The following is a 10,123-nucleotide window of genomic DNA, read 5'->3' as shown; positions in this document are numbered from 1 at the left end:
ACTGTGCTTACCGATATTGGAACACACTCTATACGTGACCTCTACATTGCGGTGTGTGTCAATTCTCAACTTCCATCAGGTTAGTACCAGTGTTGGTACCCATGTACACACCCGAGTTAGAGCTTCAGTGCTAGGCTGTGCTTCTCCTCGTGGGATGAAACAAATATACCGGAAGTTGGTTGAAAGCGCCGTTACTGGTGGAATATTAGTTACTGTAACCTGTTTGCGGCGTATGAATGTTTGCTAATTTCCCGACAAGAGCATAACAAGAATATTAACCAATATGAAATCAAACTTCAACAGTGGGTGTGTATGCATGGCCACAGTGCCCCGCAAACTTTTGCCATTGCAAACTCGCTGGTTCTGGGAGATAGCGAAAATGTAGTGACTCGAATACCGGGTGGTTTACAGTAGTCTAACAAACGGTTATGTGCAGCTATAGACATGATGGTGCCATGAGTAGTACACTCTTGCCATCTTGACTGAGTTTGGGTGATGGGTTGAAAAGTTGCACAGTCTTTCAGAACCAGCAGGTTATATCATCGACTTCAAGTGCAGATGGAACGTGCATGGTGCACTGTGTTCACAAAACGTCACACTTCCATGTTTCCCTCAACGCAACTAGGCTTGCCGAGCATATGTCCAGTGCTGTTTTTAAAGAGCATTCTTGATTGTATATTATGGGTGTGCGTCAAAGATCTTCATGGTGTAGTACATGTGTTGCGTAGCCCGGTCTGGGTAGAAAAATCTGGCCATACACTGATGATATCATAAGTGCAGATTTCGTTGATTTCAAGCTAAATGGATCCAGTAATCAAATTAAGAGGTTAAATTCATCCTAATACACTCCTACCTAGCTAACACATAACCACCACCAGCACCAGCAGCACCACTACCACCACCACCACCGTCACCACCACCAGCAGCACCAGCACCACCACCACCGCCGCCACCGCCGCCGCCACCACCACCACCACCACCACCGGCATCACCACCACCAGCACCACTACCACCACATGACCACCACTACCACCTGGAGGCGAATTATGTGGCGGGGGTGGTCAAGTGGTGGTGGTGCTGCTGCTGCTCTGGAGGCAAAAATGGCAAATAAAAAATTAACGAGTTAGCCTGTGAAACTTTTTTCCAATAGACTCAAGTATTGCGTAATTTATAGTTATGCTTCGGAAGAGAACTAACTCCACGCATCCATTGTCGGATATTGTGTTCATGTATATTCCAATCTAATTGCAGGTATTGTGACTGGACAGAAGAATGCAACAAGTTCAAAGAAACAAACGGCAAAAAGTGGAATTGCTGGTGAGCTCCCTTTTTCCAGTGTTGATTACAATCACTCATTCTGTGTTCTCATAAACACAATACTTCTTCACCTTAGGGTATTTACCCAAACCAGTGCAGATGATCAGATGCCCACTGACTTCAAGTCCTTTGTAAGGAAACGCGAGGAGCTGGCCTCCATCATACAGGTCCCGCATCAATGAAGTTATACTGAAATTTGGCCACGTTTCCAATCCTCGTATGTGTCGTAGTACGTTATTTTGTGTACGTCGTGTGTACGTGACGGTGGTGTTGGCACATGCACGTGTTGCTGTGGTGTGAAAAGCAGTCTTTGTATTGAGTTTGTCATGCCTAGTTGCGTTTCCGTCGTCTTGTCGCAAATATAGTCTTCTAAATATAGTTATCGTCGTCCATTGTCTGAGTGTAGAGATGGCACGGGACTGGACTAGACTGGACTGGGAGAAGGTGAAGAAAGTAGAGTTACAACATATGTATAGTAAAACCTATGTTTGCCGGAACATGTACCAAGCGGAATCCTGAATTGACCGGACACAGTTTCGTGCACCGAAGTGCTGTGGATCAAACGTGTATAAATGGATCAAGCGGACCACTGTGATATCAGGACAGTTTCCGCTGCACCAAGGACGTTCGTTAGGGCAGGTTTTACTGTATATCCGAATTTAATTATAGCGTATTTTAAAATGTGCAATTTGTGTGCTGCTGCCCTTGCTGTTATGTCTACATCTATGTCAATATAATTATGGGGAGTAAGAAGTAACTCTGGTACTGAGCCAAAAGTAAGATAATTATTTCAGAGCACAGTGCTGCTCAATGAAATCCAATCTTGAGTCAAGTGTGCACCCTGCATCAGTTGCACACACCAGTATTTGCAGGTCCATATACTATGGCTGCGCAGCATCCAGTGTTGCATCAACTCGCTTGATCGGATATCATTGAACAGCACTATATCTCACACCAGGGACGCACCCGTTGTGCGCCAAGTGCTCAAATACTGCAGGGGCAGAGCTTAGTACAAAAACAGTGTACCATAGCTCTGGCGTAACTACTCTGAGGTTTGTGCACATGGTGCAATCATCGGGCAAACTTCTGAGAATTAGAAACGTGGGCTGTATCTTTCTTGCTGATCAGTTTTCCACCTTGTTCTTTTCTTAATGTTGGCCTAGGCTGGAACGCAGAGGATGAGCAGGCTTATCAACTAGCATTGTCAGAAGGACAGCAGATAATCCCACATGCGAGGCTTCTTCTATGCGGTCCGGGCCGTTCAGGCAAAAGCAGCGTGGAGAGATCACTTGTGGATGAGCCATTTGAAAAGAGAAGTGACAGCACCATTGGTGTGGAGCTACAAACAGCTGTCTGTACCATTGGACAGAGAGATGGCAAATTTGTTTGGCGCAAGGAAGCCGATCAGAAAATGCAACACCTGCTAATGGTACTCATATCACTCAACAAAGCAGTACAACGAAAGGCAATTGAGGATCACCTAGTCCAGCAACATGCAGTCAATGAAGAAACTGCCTTCCCAGTGACGGAAAGCATAGCAGCGGAGAGCAGTCTGGAGCAAAGAATGTCCCAACCATCCACACCAAGTAGCAGTACAACAGTTCGTCTGGCTGAGGATAGCGGGCACACAGCAGTGGTAACTAGTGACACAACACATGACGAAACTGCCGGTGACAATGTGAATGCTGCAGTCGCCAAAGCTGATTCTCCAAGTGTAGATCAAATGCTAGTTGCTTCATGTACCAATGTTCCTAATGAAACGGATGTGACTGCTGATACATCTCCAGATGCTAAAGCCAACACAACTCCAGAAACAACAACTGCTCACAGTACGATTGGAAACAATAGCCCAATCCATGATACCGCTGATTGTGTGGTTTCCACTATTCAAGCCACAGCTCCAAACTCACAACCGTCACTGGTGTCAGAGGAAAAGGCACTTGAAATACATGAAGCAGAGGGCAGCTGTGCAACACCCGACTCACCATATTCACCTGATCCGATCCTGAGCCTTGAAGAGGAGTTATCGTATGCAGCAATGCGGGTGGATCAGTTCATTGCTGATCTCAAGTACACCGATGTGAGTGAGTACAACGTCAAGGACTTGGATGAACTTGTGTTCTTGGACATATGGGATTTTGCAGGACAGCGATTGTTCTCAGCACTACAACATATGGTTCTGTCTTCAAGGCGCTGTGCTTATGCAGTTGTCTTCGATGCCTCAAAGCAAATGGAGAAAGTAGCCGAGCCAACACTTTGCAGAGATGGTGAAGAGTACCGGCTAGACAACAGTCAAGGTTCCACCAACTTTGACATAATGGAAAGCTGGCTGAACACAATCCATCATGTTATCGGTGATGACCCAGACGTACCAGTGTATGCTATTGGCACGCACATTGACAAACTTCCGCGCAAAACTCGCCAACAATCGCTTGACAAGATGAAGAAATACATCTGGACCAATGCTGAGGAAAGAGCGTATGGTCTCAATCTTGATGAAGTGGTGTTTGTTGACAACACTGTTGCTGGAAGCAGAGATCCTGACGGAACCATCGTCCGTCTCCGACAGGATTTCATTGAGAAATTGGAACCGCAATTCAAACAGCCCATACCCATTCGCTGGCTGCCATTCACCATCGGTACGAAGGAAGTTGCAAAGAAATTCAAATGCCCATGGCTGACGATTGAGCAGATCTACCGTCTTGCCAACACAGTTTGTGGTGGTGATGCTGGGAACAGTCACTCTCAGTCTGTTGATGTGGAAGCAATGTTGAAGTACCAACATCACCTTGGCCACATTCTCTACTACCCAGAGAACCGAATTCTGTCAACCAAAGTCATCATTGATGTGGAATGGCTGCTAAGAATTGCGTCACTGCTCTTCTGCCCAGAACCAAAGAGTGAGCAGGGCAAACGTCTCCGCAAGCTCTACGAGCTGCTGAAAAGCAAGGGTATCTTGCTTGAACGTCTCATCATTCACCGTTGGCAACAGCACAGCAAGGAAACTGCGATGTACACCAAGACAGAAGAGCAACGTGACTATCTGTATGAGCTAATGGAGCAATCTGGTCTCATGTACAACACAAAGACCAGTATGAAGATCCCTGACCGTGAGGAAGAGTCACGCAAGTTCTATGTCCCAGCCCTGGTAAGCCGAATGCCTGAAGACAATGCCGCCCTGCTATTGGATGACTCAACGCCAACCATCTACCTGTACACGGGAAGTCGCAAGTACCTACCACAGACACTGTTCTGGTGTGCCGTGGTAAGGTGCATGCAGAAGTATCAGCCACGCCAAGAACCACTTCTCTACCAGTCTGCTGCTCGGCTGAGATGTTATGGCATCTACTGGCTGGTACTGGAGTACTTCAGTCATGGCATTCGCATCTCTGTTGCAGCTGAGGAATCCGCACTGTCAAACATTGGAAGTTCGTACTCTGCGGCACGTCCCACTGATCTTCCCGCAATGTGTTCAGAAGCCCTGCTGTTTGTAGAGGAGCAGCTGGAGGATCTGAAGAAGTTCAGCCTTCGACACGTCAACATCAGCCGAGCAGTTCGATGCGTGTGTTTTGTGAATCAGCGCCCTTGTCAACGTCATAAGAAGAAGTCCTGTCCACGGACATCATGCCATCACTTTGCAGAGCTGGTGGATGGAGAAGTTCCACAATGTCCACTGGAGTCACAGCCCAGTGTGGATGCCGGTCCAGTTTTGCAGTACTTCAAGTGCATTCCGTTCCGATACGTGGTATGTAGTATTTTTAGTTTGAATTTGTCTGGTTAACACCCATTTAGCTTGATTTCACAAACATTAGTCTACATCACAGTATTGGTATCGGATAACACAGAGGTACAGTTAGCGTAATCATGCAGGCAGTAAACCAGTTTATTTCTTTACGAGCTGTTGCACTCACACTGTTGGCCCATGCTACAGTGATACAGCGCTGAGCACATGCACACACGTTTGCCTCCAACGGAAATATCCAGGAAACGGACAACTGAAAGCATTCTACATTGCAGACCATGGATTAAGGTGTGATCCAATGAACTTCTCCTCGGTTGGCATGGAAACCAGATGAAAGAAGACAAGCAAGATCTGCCTGTAAAAAGTAGATTCCACGTGTAAAGCCAACGGCCGCAACACCAATCAGCCTTCGCCTTCTCGCTCACTAGCACTCTGTTGTCAAGATAAGGCAGGGATGTGAATAGCTCACTTCCCATTTTCCATGCATGCTGCACAACAGTTATGACCTTTCCATGAAACCATTGGAACCGCCGACCCATGCTTTATCCAACATTCATTTCAGCACAAACGTTTAGTTATACCGGTGGCAGTGTGGATTTTCCCATGGCTGGGATATGACTGAAACTCGTTGTCATGTCTTTGTGTGCTTGCCCTTGTTTACAGCAAGCTGGTCAGCCGGACAACTCCGTCGCTGCAGCGCTTATGACTATGTCTGGCTTACAACTTGCATCTACAACAGGTATGACAATATTGACAAGACTACACTACACTATAATCAACAAACTGTATACTGACTTCCAATTTTGGTGCAGTTCTCTGTCTCCAAATCAAGACCAAGCGGTTGTGGACGCAGCAGTTATTTTCACAACAAGCTATACATAATTTCTCATTACTCAAAAGGATAAATGGTGCAATTGTAGACCAATGCACGGTGTTCTCTGCGTGTTTTGTCCCAGTGTGACGTGAAGTAGTTAACATCAGTGTGGCTGGCCCCAGCTGCGGGTGTTTGATAGCCGCTACCACTCCATACGATTATGAGTGAATGTCAATTGCAGGGCCAAGTAGTGAGAGTGAGTCAGAGTGGAAGAGTTTCACTAAAATCTGTTGCTTGCTCCTACCCAAAGTCATTCGGGGAACTTGTGGCCAAGCAAAAGTGGAACATGGATATTGTTATTGTGGCTTTCAGGCTTTCACTTTCAGCACTTATGCAAGTTGCTGTAAGACGTTAGTTACTAGTGTAGCGCTAATGTGCGTCAATTTTGGGGTATGTCTAGAAATGTTGGCGTTTTCTAGAGAGGTTTGCATTTTTGCTATTTTCTGCCAGCAAAATACTGAACTTAGTAGTGTTATCATGAAACATTGCCTGTTCCGTTGTCCAGCTGTCAGTCAGCTAATTCCCAGTACACAGCATACTACTCTATACAACACTATATGCAGTGTAATTGGAATTCTAACACCATTGAATCAGGATAACAGTTAGCCTGTAAACTCGATTTCCAAGAATCTTGAAATGTACCAATCTACCAGTGCTAGTACATTCATGTGTAGGCTAGTAGCAAGTTCAAAAACAACTGAAAAGCGAAATAATCTTGAAGTGAAAAATTGCATTGCCAGTGAATATGTCTCTGCTTTTCGAGTGCTCCTTCCGGTTCCTCCATGTGACAAATGTGTGTTGATGTTTGTGGTTGATTATGTGATGATTGGCCTGTGTTGTCATATTCTCCTGGGTGCATGCAGGCATGGCTACTGGTAGCAGTGGTGCGTGTGGCACCGACACAGACAGCAAGTCACTCGGCGCTATAGGGTCAGTACATGCAGTATTGATACACTGTACACATGTACTTCAAGGCAATATGCCTGTCCACGATCACTATCAGTCTTGTTTTACTCAAATTCATCACATCGTTATTACACACATTACATAGCTATTTCAATAGGGTTTAGTTCTATGCTTGTGAACTGCTAGCATTAGAGAAGTAAACCTTTGGTCCTTTTCTTTTTTCATTTTAAAAAAGAAGTTCAAATGTTATGGGTGATGAAGTGAAAAGCACCCCCCCCCCCCTAACCTCCTCTCGTATGCATGCACAAACACACGCACGCACGCACACACATGCACACACACACACACACACATGCACACACATATTTAACAATGTAGAAGCACCCAACACTACATGATATATCCCCATCCAATTATTAGATGGGAGAAGATTGCCCTGGGATATATCCCCATCCAATTATTAGATGGGAGAAGATTGCCCTGGGATATATCCCCATCCAATTATTAGATGGGAGAAGATTGCCCTGGGATATATCCCCATCCAATTATTAGATGGGAGAAGATTGCCCTGGGATGTTTGTACAAGTACAATAATATTATTTCAACATAATGTTCGGTGTTTTTCTCTTCCCCTCCATTCTACCACCTCTCCCTGATGTTGTCTAAACGTTATGTATTGCTCCATCCCTCTATGGTCAATCTCTGCAGCTGCAAGCATCTCAGAAACATTGATGATTGGGAGGACTTCACAGCTGCTCTTGAACCATTGCTGGATGACAATGCAAGAGGTTTGTTCCTCCTTGTTTTCCATTTACCTTTACCAAGTGGGCACACACAGAGACTGACTTCGAATGGAGCAAATCAGCATCAAGGCTCGTTAAGAAGCACAAGAAATATTTCTTTTCTAATATGCTGCGATGAGCAGTAAAAATCAGGTCAATGCTTCTATTGTAATGAGGCTACTTGAAAATACAACTTGTGGACTTGTCATTCAACACTACTCCCGTCTCTTGTGTTATGAAAGAGTTTACGGGGCAGAGGTCGAACACCACTATCACCAATTGCAACCTAGATATTTTGTTAATTCTGCGGTAATCTGTAGCTGAAGCAGAGGACTGAGTCTGTGGAGCATTGGCGGCAGATCAAGTACATGTATTTTATTGTTGATTGCTGCAGGAAAACTGGGCAAGGCTGCAGTCAAACTGGTGGACAAGAATCTGAAGAACAACTATCGAAACGTTTTGCGCGTGTTCCATGGGAAACACCAAGAAACGATCACAGGCAGTGGACATGGAGTCACTAGCGTATTCTGTATCATCCTCTATCTGATTGTGGAGAGACAAGGGCTGACCATTGATGAGTTATGTGCACAGTTGGAGGACAGTGCTCCGGAGAATCGTAACCTGATCCGCACAGCTCTCCTGTAAGTATATGCCATCTACAGTGTGTAGAGCTTTAAAACTCGAAGTTGTACAGTACACGTGCGTTATGAAAGTTCAGCTTGCTTATTACTTACGCACATTGTTGTATGCGGTTCTCGTCTGGTTTGATCCGATGCCTGATATCTCACATGGTCCAGTGTACGCGTGAGCATGGTGTGATGTATGACAAACAGTGTATATGGTATGTGGTGCATGCAAGAGTACACATTGTCAGAGGGTGAAAGTCTGCTTCCGTTGGTGTGTGAGTGGTTGTCAACTGAGTGTCGCACATGGGTTGATTACATGGATTGCGATTGTTCTGGTAGACCTCTACCCACATGTACAGAACAGTCTGTGAGTGAAAAGCCCGATTTATTTCAGAAATTTCACGCCCAAAGTGGTCACAGGCTTAATGTGGTATAGATGCTGCTGGCCTAACAGGTTTTAGAAACCGGAGGTCTATACTTTCCAAATGCAACTGTAGTACTCCATTCATGGTTGAAGGGACTGTGTAGTGAGCAACACTGTATGATGCGCATACAGATGAAGCCTGGACAAACACTGCAGGTGGTCTTTAATGCAAACCAGGCCGTTCATCCTTGCACAGTTGACTAAGATTTGGTGTCTAAGAATAATAGTGGTGTAACAGGTCAGGAGGCTGCTGAAACACACGGATGGTCACTTGACCAGGTTTCATCAGAATGAATGAAGAAACTGAGACACCCGTCGGTAACATCCTTCGCACTCGTAATGAACGTAAACAAAACTGTGACCTGCAAATGTACACCACCCTCAGCCCTGTAGCACAAACTGGCTAACTACAATGCACTAGTACTCCACAGCCGGGGGGGGGGGGGGGGGGTTGACACATCAGCGCCCCTGTGCACATCTTAGGAAGAGCCGTGGTATCCATCAGATTGGGGATGAAGACGATTGCTTTCATTGATTTGAATTTGTGTGCTTCTTTATACGACTTTTGTCTTGTTGCAGTGAGGCAGAATACACGGAATAGCTGTGTCAACAGGTAGAAGGCAGTGGACACAAGCACCAGGATGCTGGTTATCGAGATGTCAGCTCCGTGTGGTTTTGCCGGATTCAAGCCGGTTCTTTGTACGCTAGCTTTGTTGTATGTTCTGTGCTGCACATTGCTCGCCAGGCACAGTGGAATGATAGTGTACATAGTTTTGAACTCATCGGCACGGTGCACTCGTGCGAGTACTTGAGCGTTTTGAACTAATATTTTACTTGTCTCCTCAGTCTATGCACGTGATCATACTGAAGTTGGTAGTTGATGTTCTAAGAATTCCGAGTTTGCGGTTTCATTTTCCCTGCAATGAAATCCAAGCTATTGCTATTTGCTAGGCTATATTGCCCGTTGAGTTGCCGGTTGATTTCCAGGGCCATATGCTGCCCTGTTTTCTCTCTGTGGTCGCATATTCATTTTCCGAGACACGGCCTGTGTCCCGAACCGGGTCAAATCCTTTATTCATGTACATGTAAGTACTTGACAAACATTCTACCTAGTTATACATGTACTCATGCTGTACTTGTAGATGTGTGTGTAGTGTGATGACTCATGCCAGGCAGCTGTGTGAGCCCTCAGCGGGGCGAGTTCTTGGTCTCGGTCGTTCGTTTGCCCTTATTTGGCAGTAGGCGACCGGCCACAGTGGGTGATATGCTTTAGCCTTTGGCTGGCAGGTTGTTGTCCTTGGTGGCTGTTCATTGGCTGAATAGGCAGTATGATTCAGCCCTCGGTGGGCTGTACACTTTATCCCCTGTGGGGAAGTATGCTTCAGCCCTCGGTGGGCAGGTTGCTGGCCTCGGCGGCCGTTCATACGTCCTCGTCGGGCAGGTTGCTGGCCG

The 10,123-nt window shown here is 45.9% G+C and overlaps 1 protein-coding gene across 1 annotated transcript in view; it reads left to right on the top strand.

Moving 5' to 3' along the window:
• Positions 1–9,795, top strand: part of LOC135817314 (uncharacterized) — a 21,164-nt gene extending 11,369 nt beyond the window's left edge. Inside the window, exons 4-11 of the mRNA XM_065330473.1 lie at positions 1–79; positions 1,252–1,317; positions 2,481–5,062; positions 5,723–5,798; positions 6,797–6,863; positions 7,548–7,627; positions 8,016–8,262; positions 9,251–9,795. The exon at positions 1–79 is cut by the window's left edge and continues 311 nt beyond it. Of these exons, the coding sequence (XP_065186545.1) occupies positions 1–79; positions 1,252–1,317; positions 2,481–5,062; positions 5,723–5,798; positions 6,797–6,863; positions 7,548–7,627; positions 8,016–8,262; positions 9,251–9,272 (3,219 nt within the window). The 3' untranslated portion in view covers positions 9,273–9,795. The remainder of the gene's footprint in view (positions 80–1,251; positions 1,318–2,480; positions 5,063–5,722; positions 5,799–6,796; positions 6,864–7,547; positions 7,628–8,015; positions 8,263–9,250) is intronic.
• Positions 9,796–10,123: the final 328 nt, after the last annotated feature.

Source organism: Sycon ciliatum, chromosome 5 (genome assembly GCF_964019385.1).
Source record: "Sycon ciliatum chromosome 5, ocSycCili1.1, whole genome shotgun sequence".
NCBI lineage: Eukaryota > Metazoa > Porifera > Calcarea > Leucosolenida > Sycettidae > Sycon > Sycon ciliatum.
Note: the sequence above shows the minus strand (reverse complement) of the source record. Positions and strands in the feature narration are given on the sequence as shown.